General features: G+C 36.8%; 1 protein-coding gene across 1 annotated transcript; it reads left to right on the top strand.

Moving 5' to 3' along the window:
- Nucleotides 1–818: 818 nt before the first annotated feature.
- Nucleotides 819–24,557, top strand: LOC143386194 (zinc finger homeobox protein 4-like). Its single transcript, XM_076841449.1, is given in 11 exon segments — nt 819–894; nt 10,192–10,308; nt 17,336–17,469; nt 17,689–17,829; nt 17,831–17,908; nt 18,409–18,481; nt 18,484–18,525; nt 19,077–21,241; nt 21,243–21,299; nt 21,302–23,472; nt 23,474–24,557. Coding segments are annotated over 11 exon segments (6,138 nt in total).
- Nucleotides 24,558–25,482: the final 925 nt, after the last annotated feature.

Raw genomic sequence — 25,482 nt, 5'->3', positions numbered from 1 at the left:
TAGATTAGAAAGGTTAGGAATTTGAGACAGGTGGGATGTTGTAGAGACTATGGAAATTGTCAGGGAAAAAATGACAGAAAAAAATAGACAACGTTAATGGGAAGCCTTGTGAAATGGAATATACTTCATATGATTATAATTCATTATGGAGAAAGAATAAAATATTAAAGGCAATTTCTGAAATGTAGCTATTTTTAATAACTAATTTCCACACAACAGGGGACAAAAAGGCAGACCACAGTTAGGTGAAATTAATGATCTGTGTTTGGGTTGAGTTTGGCAAACCAGGATATTGTTGGCACTTCCACTCTGGAGCTCAAATACAAGATCAGAATAAAGATGTGAATCTAGTGATGACTTGGACTGATTCTTTGGGTTTCTCCTCAACTCCCTGATTTTTGCTTTGCCTCTCATGTCAGCTGCCATATAATGGATTTTCCTTTCCTTTCGGGGGACCTTGTCAGAGAAGTAAAAGAATACTCATAATCTGTGTAAAATGCCATCATCATTAAGTACATAATCCTTTAATGTAATCTTGGTCAAATAGCCAACAGGTAAAAATCAGAATGAAGCTTTCCTGTTCCCAAGTTTTATCAATATTGGTGTACTTGGTCAGTGCTGCTGAAATTTGACAGTTGAATCTAAACCTACCACACCCCGGTCTCAATTTTTCAACTACCGCTCACTATGATGTGTGCTAGCAACTCATCTGAACTTTACCTGGTAACTTACCACTTCCGCTAGCCAAAAGTAGGTTTCTTGTGATATTGGCTATGATACAAGAGCTGGGTATGGCATGCTGATTACTTTCCACTCTAATGTTCTCTGCAAAAACTGCCTCTTTGGGAGCCAAGACCTGTGAGGATGATCTTACAGAGCAGCAATTGAGAGCAGGTAATTATTTTCTTTTCTCTCAAAACCTTGCCCTGTTCTAAATGAGTTACATATGTTACTCTTATAATTTTTTAATTAATGTCCCTAAGAATTGCTATAATTATATATGATCAAATTTCTTACACAAATAAGTAAAAAGCAAAATCAAATATATCTATATTTGGAAGCATATGCAAAATGACTTCAATTTTTAGAGTTTTAGGTTCACAGTGAAATTAAGAGAACAGTACAAATTTTATATATCTCCTATGCCCTACAATGCATGGCCTCCCTCATTATCACGATCCCATACCTGAGTGGTACATTTCTTATAATTGATGAACCTGTATTGACATAATTAACATCCAAAGACCATAGTTTACATTAGGGTTCATTCTTGGTGTTGTACATTTTATGAGTTTGGACAATATTTTAATGGTATGTATCCATCATTAAGATAGCATGTAGAATGGTTTCACTGCCCTAAAAATCCTGTATGCAAATTATCCATTATTTATATTTCTTTTTTGCCTATCCCCCTACTTCACCCTGTGGTTATCCCTGATCCTCAACTGTGTCCATCATATTTCCAGAATGTAATATATATGAAATCATATTGTATGTATCCTTTGCGGATTGGCTTTTTTCACTTAGTAATGTGCATTTAAGTATATTCCATGTCTTTTCATAGCTTAATAGCTGATTTTTGTAAATCAATGAATAATACTTCATTGTATGGATAGTTGAGTTAATTTGTCCACTCATTTAAGAGCATCTTGATTGCTTCTGAGTTTTGGCAATTGTAAATAAAGTTATTATAAATATCTGAATGCAGGTTTTTGTGGAGGCATAAATTTTCAGTTCCTTTGGGCAAATTTCAGGGAGCACAATTTCAGGATCACATGCTAAGAGTAGGTTCAGTATTATAAGCATTTTGCATTTCCACCAGCAGTGAATGAGATTCCTGTCACCAGTATTTGATGTGAGTGTTCAGGATTCTGACCTTTCTAATAGGTGTACAGTGGTATTTCATTGTTTTTACTTGCCTTTCCTTGACAGCATCTTTTAATATATTCATTCATCATCTGCATATCTTTTTTGGTGAGATTTATCTTAAGGATTTTACCCACTTTTAATTGAGTTGTTTGTTTTCTTACTATTGATGTCGAATATTCTATATCTTGATAAAAGTCTGAGTTTTAATATTTTACATTTTGATAATTTTTTTTCTAGAATATGTGTTTTGCAAATATATTTTTCCAAACTGTGGCTTGTTTTATGATTACCTAGGCAGTGTCTTTCATAAAGTAAAAAAATTTAATTAAGTCAAGTTTACCAGTTCCTTCTTTCATGGGTCATGTGTTTGTTATGTTATCCAAAAAGTTGTCATCAAACAAAAAGTCATCTAGATTTTTTTTTTCTTTCAGGAATTTTAAAGTTTTGTGTTTTGCATTTAGGTCTATTATTCATCTTGAATTAATTCTACTGAAGGATGTAATATCTGTGTCTAGATTCATTTTTTTGCATGTGTCTCTAGCTTCTTAAAGATTAAGATTTGTAATTTTTCTCATCTACATTTTTAAGCTGTGAAATTTCACCTAAATGATCTGTTTTATATAAAATATCTTTCAACAATCCAGAGATTATTTTCAGTAATTAATGGAGTCATTGGAATTTTGTAGCCATGTCAACACATTCATGATTCTCTGTGCTTTGCATGTGTACATGTATATGTTAAAAATGGCAGTTGCACTTCCTTAGCTGCATTACATTTAGGTAACTTAAGAGGAAATTTACCCATGTTGATATAACACACCTCATTTGTTTCTGCTAAATTAATATGACCTCGGTTGCCAGATTTATACAATTGAAATAATAATGTGCTATATTATTACAAAAAGTCCTTTGCATCCATGATGGTATATTGAAATATTTTTTTTAAAAGGCTTTGCACGAGAAAACATCCCTTTACTATGAGGAATCCCTCTTTAAAAATTTCAGCTTCCAGGTGAAGCTTAGTTTACCTGTGCATGTCTCATGAATATTTTTTGAAATATTTCAAAAAATATTTCCCCCTACAAAACTAGATAGCACATTTAAGATACAATAATATAAACTCAGTATCCCTCCCTCCACCTCAAATTCATAAAGGTTTTATTAATGACTTTTTGCACAATATGGCAAAAACAAGACTTACAACAAAAACATTAAGTTAAAAAGAGACAAGTCCCCATCAATACATTTCTTTAATGTTTTCTAAACAAAGACACTAAAACTGTCATACTCACCTCAATCTCTGAGAAGTTTTAGATTTAGATCTGTCTATGCCTTCTGATTGTTTTCATCTATATGTTCTACAGAGAAGTCAAATACAAATTCCAAACTGAATTCCTTTCTGCAAAATCATTTCTACTTTTCTGCATCTCAATTTATGACATCAGGCCATTGATATACTTACCCAAATAATTAAACTAGCAGCTGTCAGTTTTACTTAAAATGTTGATGAGTTCCTTCATTGTGCGTGGGACTTCTGGGCACACATTATGAATAAGGTATATTGGTGACCCTTATATTAAATGACACTTCTAGATAAATAAACAACAAGGAATTTTTAGACTGCAATAATTATGGAAAAGGATGTGAAAGAGGTGATATACCAGAGCAGAGATTCTTAAGGTGTACTACTCTCATAGACAGCAATAGCATAACCTGGGAACTTTTCACAGAACATATTCCTGGAACCACCCATGACCTAAATCAGAAACACTGGGAGTGAGATCTAGCATCGGTTTTTACAAGCCCTGCAGGTGATGGTGAATCCTGCCCAACTCTGAGGACCTGAGTGACAGGTGATGCTCTACTTTAGTAGCAACGGTCAGACAGGTTATTTTAGGAAGTAACAGGTTACTTGAATCCTGAATAAGGAGCATGTACCAATTATGCAAGGAGTCTGGGAAAAAATATTCCTACAAAGGTAGGAAGAAGTTGGTTATATTCCAGGAAGAGAAGGAAGGCTAGGAGAAAGGAATATTAGAGAGTGGAGGACCAGCAACATCCAATGTGGTACGAAAAGTAGGTAACGGCCTAATCATTCCATCCATAGTGAGGAGTTGATGTATTATACTAAGTGTAATAATAAAGGGTGCCAGAAGAGCAGGTTGATTTTCTTTAGCTTTATGGAATAAGTTATGGGAAAGCATGAGTCAGTCTTACTTATTTGTGAGACCATTACAGTAATACAGATAAGTTGCTAACGATACTGGCAAGGGAAATGCAAAGTAAATAAATGCAGTATGAACTAAATATTTTGGAAGTAGAAGTCCTTCCAAGAACTTGTTGATGGATATAATGCATGTGATTGGGAAAGAGAAGAGTCCAGAATGGCTTGTGGTGGATGGTGGCACCATTAACTGAAAAGATGAAGTTGGGAGAAAAATGGAGTGAGGGACATTAAGTTGAAGAACTCTGATTTGAGCATATTGAGTTTGCTGTACCTGTTAGACATCAATGTGTATGTATATAATGTAATTTAAATCTATAGAACTAGATGAAATCAGATAAAGAGATAATATAAATAAGGAAGAGGGCTTGGTACCAATGGGGGAGGTGCTTGACATTTGGTATTTAATGAAATACTGAGTCCCTACCAAAAGTAAACTTTTAGAGTGAACTTCTAGAGACATAGGATAAAACCATAGTAGTCTAATACAAGGAAATCCAAGGGAGGTGCTTTTTGCCAGAGATAAAGAGTAGCAACATCCGTTGATGAAAGTAAGTTAAGTAAGATGCAGAGAAGTGACCTTTAGATTTTATAGCATGGAGGTCATTAGTGACTTTGAGAAAAGTACTTAGAAAACAGAAGGTACACACATACATTTAGAGAGGGCTGAATGATGAGTGTGATTTTTCAGAGAGAAAATAAACACCTTTTGAAGTTTTATTGAAGGGCAATAGAGGAATGGGATAGAATTAGGACTACTCCCTTTCTTCACCTAATTTTGCTTCCTAAATTTAATTTAACATTCTAACTAAAATATATCAAAGGACTACTATTTTCCAAGCACTGTTCAAGGTGCTTCTTGCACAAAGATGAATACATCACTGTTTTCAGAAAATGTTTACCTATTAAGGCAAAGCAGAAATATTAATATAATTTTCATATACTATTATATAGGTACATTGTTTGATTGTTTGACATCAATCTACAGGAAAGAAAAAAAAACTTACCCCAAAACAATAATCTTAGTTTGAAGTTCAGAAAAGACTTTTTGTTGAAGAAAACAATGAACAGTACTAGTATCAATACAATGATCAGTTTTAGTATTTATTTTATGCTAGGCTCTGTGTTGACTTATTTTTATACTTTAGCTCCTAATAAGCATATGGAGTAGGTATTATTAACTCTATTTTTCCAGATCTTGAAACTGATATTTCCCAAGGTGGTCAGAAAGGGAAAAAAGTGGGAGTTATACTATAAAGAAAAGTTGTTCTAGATAAGATTTTTTTTTAATTTTTATTTTTTTTATTGGTTATTCAAAACATTACAAAGATTGCAGAATCACATCGGTTACACATCCACATTTTTACATAATGCCATAATAGTAACTGTTGTATTCTGCTACCTTTCCTATCCTCTACTATCCCCCCTTCCCTCCCCTCCCATCTTCTCTCTCTACCCCTTCTACTGTAATTCATCTCTCTCCTTATTTTTCCCTTCCCCCTCAAATTCTCTTATATGTAAGTTTGTATATCAATGAGGGTTTCCTTCCATTTCAATGCAATATAGGAAATATAATGATAAGTATAGGGAGAAAGAGGACATTATGAACAGATGGATGTTGGTTCCACCGTGCTTACAAAATATGAGCTGTACGAGAAGCATCAGCATGACCTGGTGTCTTGTTAGAGTTGAAAGTTCACAAGTCTTACTCTCAACTTACTAAATTAGAAACTTTACAGGTGGTGCCCAGCAATTGGTTTTAACATGTCCTCCAGGTGATTCTGATGTTTTAAAGTTTGCATATTAGTTGCTTGGTATGAAATGAAGAGAGATGGGTGTACACCAGGGCAGAGGTATTCTTGCTTTGCACAGAAGGAGCATTCTTTTTTTTATGTTATAGGGGTCACTGAATACTTTAAGTAGAGGAGTCAGTATTAAGTAGAAAATATAGAGGGTAGATTTGAATGGAGAAGAACTGAACAAAGGGACCTTGGAAAAGTCCAGGAGAAAATTCTCACAAGCCAGTTATCTTGAATAGAGATGCTCTCTATATAAAACTGAAGACATTTAAGTGACCATCCTCTATTTCTCTTTTACATGATCACTCCATGGGCTTTGAAAGTATGCTGTGTGTTTTCACTCATATGAAAGCTCAAAAAGTTCATCTTAAAGAATGGAATAAGGTTTGCTAGAGACTCAGAATTGTAGGAGAGAAGGGTTGGGGGGAAGTTGGACAATGAGTTCCAAAATGCAGTTAGACAGGAATAAGTTTTCATATTCTGCAGCACAGTGGGGTGATTATCATTTACAACAATTTAGAATATATTTTGCAAAAACTAGAAGAGTTTGAAGTTTCCCAACTCAAAGAAATTATAAATGTTTATGGAGACAGAAATCCTAATTACCCTGGTTTGATCATTACATGTTATACATGAATAAAGTATATCACTACACATGTATCAAATTATCACATCTTACCCTATAAAAATGTACAATTATTATGTGTGAATTGAAAAAAATTAAAAATTGCACAGTATTTATTAGAAAACTCAGAATTGAGGGTTCCCAAACCCAAGTGAATACTGAAACAGGGAAACGAGCACAATTGGCTGGCCTTAGATGAGAGGAATCTCATTGAAGTAGATTTGCTTAGAAATTGTATATTATGATTTTGTAGGATAAATTGAAAGTGGTTTTCCAATCATTATTTTGTTGTTCAAATAAAATATTCTAAGCTAGTCATTCAAAAACTTCACTTTTAAATATAGTTGGTGTGTGGGTGTAGAGTAACATAAGATGATCATTTCAGGCATGTTAAAAATGCCGGGGGAAGGTAATTATATCATACTTCTGTAATATAAGACTACAGTATTTTGTCTTCTTTCTATTATCCTGTAACATTTAAAAATGAAAATATCATTTGTCTGAAAATTGGGAAATTCTAGTGGAACCTAATGCACATTTGTGCTTAAGTAAGATACAAACATAGATTTTATTTTTTATATTCCGTGAAGCAAAGGATAATTAATAATACACATTCCGTGAATGCATCAGTACTACGAAATGCTATAATACTTTCATTTATTATTGTATGTAACAGTTTAGAGACAGTGATGAAAATGAAGACTGCTTTAGCATCTTTATTTTTGGAATCTTATGTAATGTTTTTATACCTTCAGTTCTAAGGAGTTTAAGACATTTAATATCATATATTTTTCCCCTGTAAAACATCTAACATTTTATGGTATTTTACAATGGAGGAAATGTGGTACTTGGAAATTAGAATGTAGGTGTGCTCCCTCCCCTGACCCCAAATCTAAACCTATAGGTTTTTCCAGAGAAAGTGGTTTCTTCACATTAATTCTCATGACTCTAAAGTCTGTTTATATAATGAATGTCAAATTTATTTCTAAAACTCTCTTTGAGAATGAAAGTGACCTTTTATTCTGACATATATGAAACTTTATGGTGTGTATAAGTTACTTTGTGATCATTTTTTGCATGATTAAAAATTTGCAAAGTTCTTATGGCTCCAAAGAGCCTACCTGTAATAAACAGCTTTTGCCTTCTAAACCACAAAACAGGTCTGAATTGCTTGAGCATTACAGCTAATTGCCTGCCTACTTCAAAGGAAGAACCAAAAAGAGAGAGAGAGGAAACAAAAAGTCACAGAAGCAGAGGCATTGCAGGTAAATCCACCTCTGAGGGTTATGAGTTGTGGCTTGGAGGAGCCAGGCAAAGTTATGGCCTCAGAACTGCTGTTTGCGATTAAGTTGATGGGGAGAGTCTATCCCACAATCTTTCCCTGCTGCTGACACAGAGTCTTTGTTCACATTCAGATTTCTCAAACTGTTGCCAATGTAAGGCGGAGGTCAGACACCACAGTGATGTATAGAAGAACATGTCTGGGAATTTCTCTCACACTTAAAACACATACCAGAAAATGAAGAAGAGGACCTTGCAAAATCTGTCTGATGAGACCCAGATTATACTGTAGCTTTTCTTTTAGTGCCTTCATAATTTTCTTTTTCTTCTCCTGACACACAATGTTTTATTAATGTGAGTTGCGATAGCCCTTACAATTTTATGTGCCCTCAAGATAAGGACACTCAGTAGCACTCTGACACTTCATTTTCCAGCCCTGGGGGAAAAGTCCAGTAAATCTTCTCAAATAAGTCTTGCATCCCTTCACCACAATAGTTGAAAAGAAATTGTCACGGGCCTGACTCTGGATATCATACCACATTTGTGGGCGTGACAGAACCACAGCCTTCCAGCTTTGTCTGGACCACCATACCCACCAGTCCAGCCAGTGCTGGAAGTAGGGATCCTGAGTTGGATCAGTAACTGATGGTCACTGATGGGTGAAAGCAGGAGAGAACCAGAAAAGATTCTTTATCCTCTTATAGTAAAATCTCCATGTGTTTTTGCCTGAAAGGGAAGCTTCCCCCAAGCCCTCAGATGACTGATGACCTTCATTGGGGTCTCCCCTCTGCTTTTGTGCAAAGTGCAAAAATAGAATAAATGAATTCCTATGGTGCCTCGGAGGACTCACAGTTGAACCAAACTCTTATTTGAATGTATTAAATGTCCTTGTTTTCCCTTTAGCTTTTTGGAGTTTCCTATAGAGCCCAGAACTGTTTCCCCTCTGTTGTTTTCCTACTCACACAATTGCAGAGCATGGCTGGCAAGTGAGGCACTAAATATAATTTTTTTTTGTGCTCAGCTGCTACATATGACAGTGGATATTTCCTTCTGCTGTCAGAATGTTATTAATAAAACATGGGGTGTGGAGAGGGCCACGATTTCCCCTTTCAATCACTATAGCATTTGCAATGAAAATTGTATTCAGTGTGTAATTTTCAGTTAATGCTTGACACTTAAAATGTCTGTAGCAGTGTTTTGTATGGTTATTGAAGGGTTAATTGTATCATGTTCTCTGCATAAAAGCTGTGCTTATCAAAAGCAAATAGAAGAGTGTATGCAAATGTGTGTCGATGACCTTTTGCCTTTCCAGGGTTAATTTATATGGTCATTAAAGATTTTATGAAATTGAGCAGCCTAGTGCTTCAAATCCCATTTTACCTTCTTCTCCTAATTTATGTAATTCACACCTGAACCGGGGAATATGATTTTTATTTTTTGTGCTGCAATGAAAACAGCATGCCATGCTGTGGGGAGTTGAGAGCCTGGTTATCTGGCATTACTCAGATTGCTAAAAATTCATTAAAATGTGACATCAGCACACTGAGAGACAAATGATCACAGGATGAAAGAGAACAGTGGGCCTTTCACGGATTAGTGCTGCACAGCCCCAGCATAGAGGCTAACTGCATAAACAGATTAATCCACCAGCAGTGGCATAGCTAAGATTTACAGAATAATTAAATAGGTTTGAGTTACTATGAGGATTTCCATGTAATCTAGCTGGTGTGAACCCGTGAATGAGGTGTGGGGTGATGTGGTTGTCATAGAAGTATACCTTGTTATGTCCTATATGCTCTATATAGTTTTCCCTATTAAAAAAATATATATATAAAACCCCCCACTATAACTGAAGCTTCAAACTCTTCCTCTACCAAAATTTCACAGAATTCCTCTGAGGTCTGGTATCTGAAGGAAGAAGTAATACCTGTCTTTTATTTAACCCACTGTTACCACATTATTTCACTAAGAATTTTTGCTAAGAAACTGATTTGTTCTGACACCTATTCAAGTTCATGGAATAAGGTCCATGTTGTTAGAATGTTCTACTGTTAAAAGTACAGAAATGCCTTCCACCATTTTTTTTATCTTTTCAGCTTAAACTATATCAAATTATACTAAAAATGATTTCTTTCTTTTTTCTTTTTTTTCAGTATAGATGCAGGCTCTCAGTGGATTAAAAATTTTGTTATTTTAGATAAAAAATTGCATGGGTACAGTCAACATGTTCTAATATGGACTTTTACATAAATGTGTGTTCTCTCTTTTGAGTAGGAATAGCTACAGACAATTCATGAATAAAGTTCTAACTTGGCCACCAAGTTTATTTTAGTGTGTGTTTTAGTTTTTTTCTTCTTTCTTCAATTGTATTCACTGGTCTCATTTCTTAACAGAAGAACAAAGTGAGGAGATAGAAGGAGCTATTAAGCCCCCAGCAGTGGCCGAGGATGATGAGAAACACACAAGTGAGAGAGACAATGGTGAAGGCAAGAGCTCCCATAAAGATTCTGGTAAGATACTCTACTCTTTCACCTTTCATTTTCCTCTATCCCTCCATTTGCTGCAATCAGCCCTTCCTTCACTCCCCCCCCCACCAAGCTTATTTAAAACTTTTATTTATTTTAAACTGTCTGAACATTCCTACTACTATTCATTGCATGTGCATTTTGCATGTGATTTCTATCAGTAGCCTCCCATTGACCTATTTTTAATCATAACCATCTGACAGAATAGATGTGGATAAACTGAAGAATATTACAGGACAACCAGCGAGATTATTTTTTAATCAAGTCAGTTGGTGTCCTCGTAATTTTTTAAGCACCTTTCATTAATCTTAGCTATACTTGTGATTCCTCTGATGGAATATTAATTTTTCATAAGCTTAGGATTAGATATCACTTGAATTTTTTCATTCAGTCATATGTACCCCTGCCCAAACCATGTAACCCTAAAAATAAGTGCTATTTTTCCTCTTTTTTTCAAGCTACACTCAGGAATTTGCCCTTTTTAAGGGCATCTATTTGAAGCATTTCAAACAAAATCCAGTGAAAAAGTTTACAGATGATTCAGCCTAAGAAAGAGGAAATATCATTGAAAAGGGATTAGGTGCTGGGTAATTTTGATCTTCCAGAATAGAAAAATCCCAGTAATGAAAGCTACTGTCTTTGAAAACAAACTTTCATGTCATGACATTTACTTGTGCACAAACAAACCCTAGGCCAGCATCTGGTGTAGATACCTAAGGCTTTTTCTGTGTTTGATTTGGCAAATATATGGCTTCATCCATGCTTTGTATGTATGAGATGGAAATCTATGGTCGCAATGAATATTACATTGGCTACTTTTGCTGTACGCTATACCTAGTTTTATTTTGTTGGATTCATTGAAGCAGAAGAAGTGCTGAAACGGGTTCAAGCCTATTAGTTTCAGGTAGTCATCTATCTTTTCCTTGAATTCTAGTGACAGCTGCATATAAAGGAGCTTGTATTCACTATGAAGATATTGGGTTGAGCCAAATGTATCATTTTTTACATACAAGTTTATTTAAATCTGAATTATCCTATATTTGTAATTCCATCTCTTCATGTCTAAGTTTTACATGCCATTCAAAAATGATCTAAAGTGGCTCCCTGCTCCCCCACCCTCACCTTTTAATACTAAATGTCTCAGAGGATTCCAGGGAGAAAAGTGCCTTTGTTATTTCCTTCTAGGATGTGGTATCTAACATATGATTCTAATTTGATTTAAACAAAGAGGATCTAAGGTTGGTGTTGAGCCTAAAGTAAAATCTCTGAAAAGATGCCATAGCAGTATAGTAGCAGGCTGCCTCCTGAGGCTATTGACAAGGAATTTGAAGAACCTAGTGATCAGTTAATGTCAAGGGTAGTACTATCTAAACTTTATTTGAAAAGGATTGGAAATAGTAAGGTGGTCCATTTACTCTCTTTAGGATGGACGTCATCAAGACTAGTTGCTTGATTTGTTCAGGGACAGCAGGATCTATCTGTATTTAGTGATGACTTTCTCAGAGTAGTACAAAAACAGATTGCAAAGTGTATCCTTCTTATTCTTCAGAAGCCTGTGTAAAACACCCAGATATCACATTATCTTTTGCTGAGCACCTATGTAATACTTTGTTATAGGATGTTATGTGAAGTATGAAATATCTAATGTATAGTACCTTGTGAAGGATGGATTCTGGGAATCCTTTGAAAATGGATCTAATCTTACCATTGAGGAAAGAGTCTTGCTTTGAACATACCACAGATGCAGGGCTCTACCTCCACTGGTGCTGCTGTTCACTGCTCTGCATAAATAATGGACCCAATGACTCCCTAACGGCCTGATGAGTTATGGTCCTTCCTTGGGTGCCTAATTGTACAATACAGACAGGACTCGGGTGTCTGAGAGGACACAGAATATTGCATAATGGTAGTTATTTAAAACAAATTTTATTCCCATAAAAAAGCTTCCCCAGGTGTATCTGCAGGGATAAAAATTAGCTCTAAGCAAGGAACAACTAAAAGCAAATGCTGAGATGCAAATCTTTAGCTTTGAAATCTCCTAGCCTTCAAGACAGTTCTTGTTATTGGAAATTAACATGAACTTTTTAACAAGGTTTTATGCTTTTTAAATTGACAATTATTAGGTTAAAAAATTATTACATGGAATTTTTTTCTTTGTAAATATTTCTAATGATTAAATAGCAATCCACATAACATATCCTATATACATATATATTATATCAGTTAAAATTGTCAAAAGAATATTAGCAAAATCATAAAGTAATTACTATCTTAATATGTTAGATGGGAAAACAGTTTGACCCCACTTAAACATAGAACTTTTTTTTTCTTGAATTTATTCTTTAATAGGCAAATCAACTCAGAATGCATAGCATATATATGTACATACATATATCAATATGTATAATATGTGTATTTGTGTCTGTATATACAGGCTCTATACAGCAACTACCTACAAATATATACTACGTGTACACACAACTAATATATAGGCACACAAACACATATACACTCCACCTCTCCCCACTTTCCAACCCATGAGCTCATGGTAGGAACCATGTTTTTCTACTTATCTCTAAATCAAAATACCTAGAAATGAACTGTTCTCAAAAATATTCATTGAACTAAATGTGAAATGATCTAAGGACATGAAATATTCTTTATACATTCCAAAAAATTCAATAAAACATAGAACTTTTTTAAAATGAAGGAATTAACACACGTTAGGAAGGCTATGTTTGTGTAAGCTGTTGTGCTGTGTTACTGACACTAATCTGTAGGACTGGAGCTCTCAAAATGAGACGTGGCAATATGCAAGTTATATTTGTTGAATATTCATGCATAATAGAAAAGCCTCCTAATGCTTCATTTATATTGTCATTTAAATCTAGTGCCACTTTAGATTAATTATAATCCAAATTATAGCTCTGTGCAGTACAAGAATTAATATAGAGTTTATCCAGATTAATACATTTGCATTGAAATGTAATATGTCTCTGCCGTGGCTAAGGGGACCACTTTTTAATAAGGGAGTAAACATGAGGAAAGATGGAAATTAACCTTCATTATTGCAATTAAAATTATCCTTTCATTCTACTCTCATTAGAAAGAATACTGTACTGGTAATTATAATTTAGAGTTACTTAGAGTTGAATAACATCTGTTATATCCAAGTTTTATAGTATTCAAACTTTACCAAATATATTGACTCATAAATAAAAAGTCAGTGTTTTGTTTTATTGTTTTTTTTCAAGATTTGCTAGGGGTACACATGCATTATTGGATTTTCCTCACTTGTTATGAGAATAAACCATTTTACAACCTTCTGTATTTTAGGGATTGAGAGTTATTAAGTAGGTGGCATCTGAATTGAAATGAATTATGTCATTTTTGTATTAGCAATCTCATGCAAGTTAGCTAATCCTATAACTGACAGATAATCATTGGCTCATCTATGTGGTAGTGTTTATTTGTAATTTGACTTCATTTTTTAGTTAAAATTCATTAAAATGACATTGTTCTTTGAGAATATTGTGGTGTCCTTTATGACACAAAATATATTATGATCTATTTCAATTTTTTTTCTGGTCTAGGGTAACAAACTGGGTTTATTTCAAATTTAAGTTTGCAAATACAAACTAACTAATCACAGAACATTATCAGAACCTTCCTAAAATTAATTGGCCTTTATCTAATAAAAGACATGTCTAGGAAATTAGAATTCAGGAAAAACAACCAAGCAAATTTCCTGTACTTTGCCAGGAATGGCATATTATTATACTCGAGATAACACCCCTCTGAGTATAAAAGACAAATATATGTAAACTGTGTCTTCTACTGTCTTTACAAATAGTCCTCCCAGGGCTGGAGTTGTGGCTTAGGGGTAGAGCACTTGCCTTTCATGTATGAGACCCTGGGTTCGATCCTGAACACCACATAAAAATAATTAAATAAATAAAAATAAGGATATATTAAAAAAATAGTCCTCCCAACCTCCTCAAGCTTAAGAGTCATTTTTGTCATATGTTATTATACTTCAGAATTCTCTCCTTCTACTTACAATGAGTTATTTTCATTTCTAGGGCACATAGCTAAAGTTAGGCAGGCTAGCCTTTATTTATAATTTTATAGCTTCTTAATTTAAAGCAAAATGGTCTTTGGAAACTTCACAGCTTATGTGAAAACTCATGGTTCAATGAATACAGTTAATTAGCCAAATAGCCATATAATAGTTGAAACTTAAATTTTCCTTTCTTGATGCAACACAGAACAGTATTTTAAGATATTTTTAGTTGTAGATGGATGTAATACCTTTATTTTATTTATTTATTTTTATGTGGTGATGAGGATAGAACTTATTGTCTCACACGTGCTAGGAAAGTACTCTACCACTGAGCTACAAACCTAGCCCCCAAAGCAATTATGTTTTTGATGAATGTAATAAGCATAAAATAAAGGCAATATATCCTTAATACACAGGTATAAATTATACAAAAAAAACACACATCACTGTATAGGCTTAGTAAAATGTCTCAAATCTTGAACTTAATACTTTTTTATGGTTTTGTTTGTTTGGTTGGTTTACTGGGGATTGAACTCCTGGGCAATCTACCACTGAACTAAACCTCCAGCCCTTTTCACTTGTTATTTTGAGATGATGTCTTGCTGCACTGCCCAGGCTGGCCCCAAACTTGCAGTCCTCCTGCCTCAGCCCCCTGAGCTGCTGAGATTACAAGCAGGCACCCTAATGTATGGTCTTTTATACTCTTTTATGATATCAATGTCAGGATAAGATACACATTTGTGTGTGTGTGTGTGTGTGTGTGTGTGTGTGTCTGTGTATGTGTGTATTTTTAATTAAGCCCATGAATATACATTTAATAAAAGTTTCTGGAAAGTTTATTCTATTTCTGATGCTCCAAATGGCCTACAAGTAACAAATGTCATGGACATTTTTTTTCAACTTTTTTTGTGATAGTCTTGAATGGACTTATAATTTTGTCTTGTCCAATTCTACTAGGAGCAAAATATAGTGAAAAGGGGTACATCATGGTGTATTCATCTTCTAAGGAAGCATATTCTTACTCATTAATAGAAACTTTTAAAGAAAAATTTCACAGGTGAAGGCAACTGATAGGCACTTGCTGATTCTAATGACAGTCAATTTTGCACAACTTGATCTGATACGTAAACAGAGAATTTGCAAATATTAAATATCATATTGTTTTTGTAAATTTTTTAACATCTAGTAAGCACAAACTATATTCTGCCTTTCCTTTGAGAAAGAAAAATGAATTTTTATTAATTGTGAGATGAACATCCCCAGTTTTAGCACATCTTTAGGTATCAGATAATCAGATACTTTTTAATCAATATAATGAGACTTTAAATTTATTTCAAATTTAAGTTTATTCAAATACAAATGACACGTTATTTTTTAAACATCTAAAAAGAATTTGAATTTCTCTACAGCATATGCAAATAGAGAACAAAAGTGTTAATTAAAATCAAATCCAATGTTTATAAATTCAGAAATCAATATCAATGTAATCTGTAGAAAACTCAGCACTAATTCTGTATGTCAGGAACTAATTCAAACCTAAAGGAATAAAATTATTGTCATTATATCATTTAACATTCTATTTTAATTTAGTCTCCTCAGTATAACCCTTGAATTTGTTATGAATTTGAGATTTCTGAATTTATTTATATGGTATATATTATGCATCTGTACCCAGAGTAAAAATATTGTTCATTTTTATTTTGTTTCCAAAACATCCTTGACCTTATTTTTAAATTAAAAGTGGGTTATTTTGAAAAGAAAGAAAAAAAATCACTTTAATTTATTCATTTATATGAACTGCATGTGGATTGAAGAAAAATCAAGATAAATCTTCATGCACAGCATACAATCAGATTACGCCTGGACTATATATTTACGCGGGGTCTGATAGCAATCAATGGTTTAGCTTCATTGCATTTCAAGATGTATTTGCACCCAGTTGTCCAGTGATAGTGTCCTCACCCTGGAAATAATTTAGTTGCAAATTGACTGGAAGATGGTGAAAATTGAAAGTTAAAATTAGAAATACTCATAATAAATAGCAGAAAAAAGGTCAGATGATGCCGTGCTATGATGAGATTGGAATGGCTGGTAAATGAGGTTTTGTGTTTGTCGTGAGATGTATGTGACATGCCTACCCAATGTCGCTGTAATATCCAGCCTCACAGAGGAGATTATCAGGCAAATTGATGCTGGAAAGAATTTTCTGTTAGATTGGGAAATTAGAATTGTGCTCTTTTCTTTGATGTGTGTGAGACTCCACCATACTACATTGCTCATCTGGGCAAAATTTTAAGTCGTCTTTAACACCAAGTATTTGGATTAACCTCATAAAGCAATTGTCTTCTTAAGATTTGTCCTATAATGCTGTGTGTACAGCCAAGTGCTAAAACATCTCCAGCAAAGACAATATCCCTAATAGCAATAGCAATAGCAATGTAATGTATGGTTTGCTTTAACAACCTTTTGATTTTTAAATCCATTAATGATGTCAAAATATTTTAGTTCCTGAGTTATATCAAGCCAGCTCTTCTCAGAATTTTGAAATATTCTCTTCATTCAGAGATTTTGAAAAGAAATAGCTGATTATATATTAGTAAAAATAATGAATTTCTGAGTTTGTATTTGTGAATGGGAATAGATTGGTTTTAATGCGATGAAGGCATTCTGGGACACCAGAGAGCACACGTTATTGATAAACCTCTCAAGGCCACCTAGGGTTATATAAACATGAGACAGGAGTACATTTGAAAATATATTTATAAAGTCTACTTAGTCAGTGGACAAAAAAGATGTGTTTCTTGTCTTTTGATCTGAGCATCATTTAAAAGTGCTTGGCTAATTCTTTTTGTGACTCAGTTAATTGAGAGTCAGTTATTTGAAAAACATAATTTTCTATTTATGATATAATGTTTATAATTTGAGTTCCTCTATTCTTTTTGCAATCAGGAATAATCACACCAGAGAAGGAGCTAAAAGTCAGTGTAGCAGGGGGCACCCAGCCACTCCTGTTGGCTAAAGAAGAGGATGTTGCAACAAAAAGTTCAAAACCTTCAGAGGAAAATAAATTCTGTCATGAACAGGTAAATAATGTTGTTTTCCTTTGTTGTGGAAATCTCTTTTTGTTTGTCTGTTTGTTTACCTGTTACTAATAGTTTAAGAGCCCCCCAAATTCCATGTGATTGAAATGCACATAGACATATCCAAGGGCAATATTATTAACACTTGGTATTACTGCCAAAGTTCTGAAGTCATCAAAATACATTAACTCACAGGGGTCATGTTTATTCAATCTTTTCCAGTTCTATCAGTGTCCTTATTGTAACTACAATAGTAGGGACCAAAGTCGGATCCAGATGCACGTGCTGTCGTAGCACTCAGTGCAACCAGTCATCTGCTGTCCTCTCTGCCAGGACGTCCTCAGCAACAAAATGCATCTCCTGCGCATCTCACACACTGCATTTGCGCAGTGTGTCTCCAGATTGTGTGGAGAAGCTGCTTATGACACTAAGGATACCAAATGTTGATGCATGTGTGACATGATCTGGGTAAACTATCAATGCAAATATGTAACTATGGGTTGGTAGAAATTTATTTCTTCTGAGCTACTGAAAGGTCTTTTATTGACTGTGTTATAGAAATCACAGTGGAGGCCCATTTGTGGTCTCTTTTGCTTAGAGAAAAAAAAATATGATACAAAGCATAGCCTAATTAATTACGTATTTTGTGGTCTTTTTATATCTGTAATGTTAATCAAATGACTCATGTGGGCACTTTGCATTTCAAAGTTTCTTGATTATCATTATAAAAAAATAGACCTACAAAAAGCTTGAAACCATATTTAAGAGAAAGAAAAGAAAAGTACAGCATTGTAACAGCATTGGTCTGAAATCTGAAGGGATAGATGTCCCTGCTTTGGTTGGAAAAATGCAAATGGGATATGCTGCTGCCAAATGGGATAAGTGATGGAATTTATAATTTTCTGGAGTACATTTAACTTGGAACCCTTTTGGTTTTTAAAGGTGCCTGTCCCTGACATGATGATGCCAAACAGTATGCTGCTGCCAGCAGCCACCTCTGAGAAGTCAGAGCGGGACACACTGCAGCCATGACAGCGGAGGCATCTGGGAAATATACAGGTATTCCAGCTTATGATGAAGATCTGTGGAAAAAGCACTTAGGGACTTGCCCTTGTGGCAGTGCGCCAAGATTCTTACCATTAAAGATTTATTTTTAAAAAGCATGAAGGGAAGAAAATGTACAATGTTTCCGTGAGCCTTATTTTCCAAGACATATTTGACAACTGGTTATCTCCACCTATCATTGAGAAATCTAATTGCTGAACAGCCAAGAATATTCTATGTTGTTTTAATTAACTAACACCAAGATTATGGCCCTTGGTATCATGCCAATTGTAGCATAGTGTATTTTTTTTTTACTTTTGACTTGTTTTCTTCCCTATCCTGAAATTCCCCAAGATTGATGATGAATTCTTACTTATTATCATGTTTTCAGGATCTAGTCCCGTGCTGTTAGTAGTTACTTAGTAAATATTTAAAGTAATATTTAATTACTTAATAAATATCCAAAGAATCAGTTAAGTCACAGATCTTTATATTTATCCTATTTACAATCTATTGATATTGGAGCCATAGATTTCGTAACAGAGGTTTGTGCTTTCTCTGAACAGGTGAAAGCCCAATGGATGAGAAAAGTATGGCAGGTCTTGAGGATTCAAAGGCTAGCTTGGAAATAAAGAGTGAGGAGCAGAAACCAGCTAAAGAGCCCCCAGAAATATTGGAATGGAATAAAAATAGCAGTAAGGATGTGAAAATCCCTGACACACTGCAAGATCAACTAAACGAACAGCAAAAATGGCAACCTCTCTCTGTTTCTGACCGCTATGTTTATAAGTATTGCTGTAACCATTGTAGCTTGGCTTTTAAAACTATGCAGAAGCTTCAGATACATTCCCATTATCATGCAATTCGGACTGCAACAATGTGTAACCTCTGCCAGCATAGTTTCTGTACATTCCAGGCTTTAAAAAAACACTTGGAAGCAGGCCACCCAGAACTGAGTGAAACTGAACTTCAACAGCTCTATGCCTCCTTGCCCGTGAATGGTGAACTTTGGGCAGAAAGTGAAGCTATGGCCCAAGATGACCATGGCTTAGAACAGGAAATGGAGAGAGAGTATGAGGTAGACCATGAAGGGAAGGCAAGTCCTGTAGGAAGTGATAGTAGTTCTATTCCAGATGACTTGGGCTCTGAACCAAAGCAGACCTTACCTTTTAGAAAAGGGCCCAATTTTACAATGGAAAAATTTCTTGATCCATCTCGTCCATATAAATGTACGGTGTATAAAGAGTCATTCACCCAAAAGAACATTCTTTTGGTCCATTATAATTAAGTCTCTCACCTGCATAATTTGAAAAAGGTTTTGCAGGAAGCCTCCAGTCCTGTCCCACAAGAAACCAACAGCAGCACAGACAACAAACCCTACAAGTGCAGCATCTGCAATGTTGCATACAGCCAAAGCTCGACATTGGAAATCCACATGAGGTCTGTGCTCCACCAGACAAAGGCCAGGGCTGCAAAGCTGGAGCCCAGCGGGCATGTGGCCAGTGAACACAGCATTGCAGCAAACGTAAATAGCCCTTGCCAAGGGATGTTAGATTCCATGAGTTTAGCAGCAGTCAACAGCAAAGATACCCACTTAGATGCCAAAGAATTAAATAAAAAGCAAACTCCTGAATTAATCTCTTCTCAGCCTACACATCACCCACTGCAGTCACCAGCACAAATTCAGATGCAACTGCAGCATGATTTACAACAGCAAGCTGCATTCTTTTAGCCACAGTTTCTAAACCCAGCCTTTGTGCCTCATTTTTCCATGACTCCAGAAGCACTGCTGCAGTTTCATCAGCCTCAGTTTCTCTTTCCATTCTACATACCTGGGACGGAATTCAGTCGGGGTCCAGATTTGGGCTTGCCAGGCTCTGCCACATTTGGTATTCCGGGCATGACGGGAATGGCTGGCTCCTTGCTTGAGGATCAGCAGATTCAAATGCAACATCATGTTGGCCAAACTCAACTCCAGATTCTACAGCAGCAAGCACAACAGTACCAAGCCACACAGCCCCAGCTGCAGCCTCAGAAACAGCAGCAGCAGCAGCTGCAGCCACCACCCCAGCAGCAGTAGCCAAGCAAATTATTGAAACAAGAGCAAAACAATCTAGCCAATACAGACTGCCAGATCATGAAGGACATACCATCTTATAAGGAAGCAGAAGAAATTGCCGAAAAGCAAGAGAAACCAAAGCAAGAATTTGTAAATGAAGGTGAAGGACTCAAAGAAGGCAAAGACATAAAGAAGCAAAAATCCTCAGAACCATCCATCCCTCCACCCCGAATAGCCTCAGGGGGCAGAGGAAATGCAGCCAAAGCTTTATTGGAAAACTTTGGTTTTGAATTAGTCATCCAGTATAACGAAAACAGGCAGAAGGTACAGAAGAAGAACAAGAGTGGCGAAGGGGAAAACACTGACAAACTGGAATGTGGAACGTGTGGTAAATTGTTTTCCAATGTTCTCATTCTGAAGAGTCACCAAGAGCATGTACATGGGCAATTTTTTCCCTACAGAGCACTAGAAAAATTTGCTCCTCAGTACAGGGAGGCCTATGACAAGCTTTATCGAAATTCTCCATCTTCCCCTGAAATGCCACCGCCACCTCCACCTCCACCTCCGCCTCCTCCCCTGCCACCAGCTCCCCCACAGCCTTCTCCCCTGGGTCCCATGAAAATCCCAAGCACGGTTTCTACCCCTCTGCAAGCTCCACCACCCACTCCCCCGCCCCCCTCCGCCACCACCTCCTCCTCCTTCCCCTCCCCCTCCACCCCCACCTTCTGCTACCCCCCCCCAGTCCAGCTGCCTGTTTCTCTGGACCTTCCGCTCTTTTCTTCCATCATGATGCAACCAGTGCAACACCCCACACTCCCCCCACAGCTTGCCCTGCAGCTGCCACAGATGGACACTCTCTCAGCAGATCTCACTCAACTTTGCCAGCAGCAGCTCGGGTTAGATCCAAACTTCTTAAGGCATTCTCAGTTCAAACACCCCCGGACAAGAATTACAGATGATCAACTAAAAATCCTGAGGGCTTATTTTGACATCAATAATTCTCCAAGTGAAGAACAGATCCAAGAAATGGCAGAGAAATCTGGCCTTTCTCAAAAAGTTATCAAACACTGGTTTCGAAATACCCTTTTTAAGGAACGACAGAGAAATAAGGATTCACCATACAACTTCAGTAACCCTCCAATTACTGTTTTGGAAGATATCCGAATTGACCCACAGCCCGCCTCTTTAGAACATTACAAGTCGGATGCCTCCTTCAGCAAAAGGTCTTCGAGGACCAGGTTTACCAACTACCAGCTGAGGGTTCTACAAGACTTTTTTGACACCAACGCTTACCCAAAAGATGATGAAATAGAACAACTCTCTACCATTCTTAATCTAACCACTCCGGTTTTTGTTGTATGGTTCCAGAACGCCAGGCAGAAAGCACAAAAGAGCTATGAGAACCAAGCAGAAACTAAAGACAATGAAAAGAGAGAACTCACGAACGAACACTACATTCGAATGAGCAACATGCAGTACCAATATAAAAAGTGCAATGTGGTTTTCCCCAGGATCTTTGACTTGATTACACATCAGAAAAAACAGTGCTATAAGGATGAAGATGACGATGCCCAAGATGAAAGCCAGACGGAAGACTCCATGGATGCCACAGATCAGGTGGTTTACAAGCATTGTGCGGTGTCTGGACAAACGGATGCAGCCAAAACCTCCACTGTCCCTGCAGCAAGTTCTGGCTCGAGGACTAGCAGGCCCTTGATTTCGTCACCCAAACCAGAACCTGAGAAGGCTTCTCCAAAACCTGACTATCCCACAGAAAAGCCAAAGCAGAGTGACCCTTCACCCCCTTCTCAAGGCACCAAATCAGCCCCATCGTTAGCATCGACTTCAACAGACCCACCGCAGGCGCCCACCGCCCAGCCACAGCCGCAGCCACCCAAACAACCCCAACTTATTGGAAGACCTCCTTCGGCCTCTCAAAACCCAGTCCCTTCCAGTCCACTGCAAATTTCCATGACTTCTCTCCAGAACAGTCTACCTCCACAGTTACTCCAGTACCAATGTGATCAGTGTACTGTTGCCTTCCCAACGCTGGAACTTTGGCAGGAGCACCAGGACATGCACTTCCTCACTGCTCAAAACCAGTTCCTTCACTCTCCATTCTTGGAAAGGCCCTTGGACATGCCCTACATGATATTCGATCCCAACAACCCTCTGATGACTGGACAGCTGCTGGGTAGCTCTCTCACACAAATGCCACCTCAGACCAGTTCCTCCCACGACGCTACCACCCCAGGCACTGTTGCTGCTTCCCTTAAAAGGAAACTGGATGACAAAGAAGATAATAATTGCAGCGAAAAGGAGGGTGGGAATAGCAGTGAAGACCAACACCGTGATAAGCGCTTGAGAACCTCAATCACCCCCGAACAACTGGAAATACTCTATGAGAAATATTTGCTAGACTCCAATCCTACCCGCAAAATGCTCGATCATATTGCACGTGAAGTCGGGCTGAAAAAAAGAGTCATGCAAGTCTGGTTCCAGAATACACGTGCACGAGAAAGGAAAGGCCAGTTCCGGGCAGTGGGTCCAGCACAGTCTCATAAACGGTGTCCATTCTGCCGAGCCCTGTTTAAGGCAAAGTCAGCTTTAGAAAGCCACATTCGCTCTCGGCACTGGAATGAAGGAAAGCAGGCAGGTTACATCTTGCCACCAAGCCCTTTAATATCCACAGAGGACGGAGGAGAAAGCCCACAGAAATACATTTATTTTGATTATCCATCTTTGCCATTAACTAAAATTGATCTATTGAGTGAGAATGAATTGGCTTCTACAGTGTCAACACCTGTTAGTAAAACAGCAGAGCTGTCACCGAAGAATCTTTTAAGCCCTTCTTCTATTAAAGCAGAATGTCCTGAGGATGTAGAGAATTTAAACGCCCCTCCTGTCTGGATATGATCAAACTAAAGCTGACTTTGATGAGACTTCGTCCATCAATACAGCTATCAGCGATGCCACCACTGGAGATGAGGGAAACACTGAGATGGAAAGTACCACAGGAAGTTCTGCAGATGTGAAACCAGCACTCTCTCCTAAAGAGCCAAAAACTCTGGATGCTTTGCCAAAACCAGCAACCACACCCACAACTGAGGTCTGCGATGACAAATTTCTCTTTTCACTTACCAGTCCATCAATCCATTTCAATGAGAAAGATGGTGACCGTAACCAAAGCTTTTATATCACAGATGACCCTGATGACAACGCTGATCGCAGTGAAACCTCCAGCATAGCTGACCCCAGCTCACCGAATCCATTTGGGTCTAGCAACCCTTTTAAATCCAAAAGTAATGATCGGCCAGGTCACAAGCGTTTTAGGACCCAGATGAGCAATTTTCAACTCAAGGTTCTCAAGGCTTGCTTCAGTGACTACCGAACGCCAACCATGAAAGAATGTGAAATGCTGGGCAATGAGATTGGTCTGCCCAAACGGGTGGTCCAGGTGTGGTTTCAAAACGCAAGGGCAAAAGAAAAGAAATTTAAAATCAACATAGGGAAGCCTTTCATGATCAATCAAAGTGGAACGGGAGGCACCAAACCAGAGTGTACTCTCTGCAGGGTGAAATACTCTGCCCGCTTGTCCATCAGAGATCATATTTTCTCCAAACAGCACATTTCAAAAGTGAGAGAGACCGTGGGCAGTCAGCTGGATCGGGAGAAAGATTATTTAGCTCCAACTACTGTTCGGCAGCTGATGGCACAGCAAGAACTTGATCGAATAAAGAAAGCTTCAGATGTTCTGGGCTTAACTGTACAGCAGCCAGGCATGATGGACAGCAGCTCCCTCCATGGTATCAGTTTGCCAGCAGCCTATCCGGGACTCCCTGGCCTTCCTCCAGTGCTTCTCCCCGGGATGAACAGTCCATCCTCCTTGCCCGGATTTCCACAAAATTCAAACAGTAAATCATTTAAAGGAAAGTCAGTTTGGTTAATAGATGGCACTAAGAAGTCAATCACAAGTGACCAAGAATAGGGTAAATTTGGATTTCTTTTAATTTCAGTAAGTGAAACCAAATAAATTATAAATTATTTCACACACACACACACACACACACACACACACACACACACATATATATATATATATATATATATATATATATATATATATATATCTAGAGAGAGAGAGAGAGAGAGAGAGAGAGAGAGAGGAGAGAGAGGAGAGGAGAGAGAGAGTGCTCTAATAACCAAGAAGTAGATCAACCTGCACATGAAGAAAAATAAAGACTAGATAGATCATAGCAGATTCTTAGCAATGTATTGATTAATTTATCATATTTTTTACCTTAGAAATATTATTTGTATATATCAATTTCAAAACTCATTTCAAATGACGTTCCAACACAAACATGTTGCATAATATTTGATATACCTATTAAGAATGCAAAACATTAAATATTATATTCATCAGTCTTTTAACTTATGTTCTTTCCAAGGGGCAGAATTTTTGTTTTCTTTTTCTTTTTCAATTTGTCTGCCCGATAAGTGCAATGAAGATCAAAAGTTGAGGGCCCTCTAGCCATAGAAATCTACCTGTGTTGCACTTAGCATGTAATAAAGTTCATATCTAAAGTTTAATAACTTTTAATAACTTTTAATAAGTCATTATTTAAAGTTTATGACTTCTATGATAATTGTACTTCAGTAGTACTATGAAATTTTGAATTTTGTAGCATCCATTGCTATTGGTTACTGTTATCCCATGCCTTGCTACTCATCTGACCTGCCATAGCTTAGTTTTATAATTAAGGCATAACAAACTGGGCTGTTAAAACAAGTTAAAATTAGACCCTAGTATATAACTTAGTCATCCCATAAACCAGTTTACTATTATTAGGATCAAACAGGTGAGCTTCTATTTTGTGTGTTTATTCACACAATTATTAAAGAAGTATTTT

Source organism: Callospermophilus lateralis, unplaced genomic scaffold (assembly GCF_048772815.1).
Source record: "Callospermophilus lateralis isolate mCalLat2 unplaced genomic scaffold, mCalLat2.hap1 Scaffold_1062, whole genome shotgun sequence".
Lineage (NCBI taxonomy): Eukaryota > Metazoa > Chordata > Mammalia > Rodentia > Sciuridae > Callospermophilus > Callospermophilus lateralis.
This window is presented reverse-complemented; position numbering and strand designations above follow the sequence as displayed.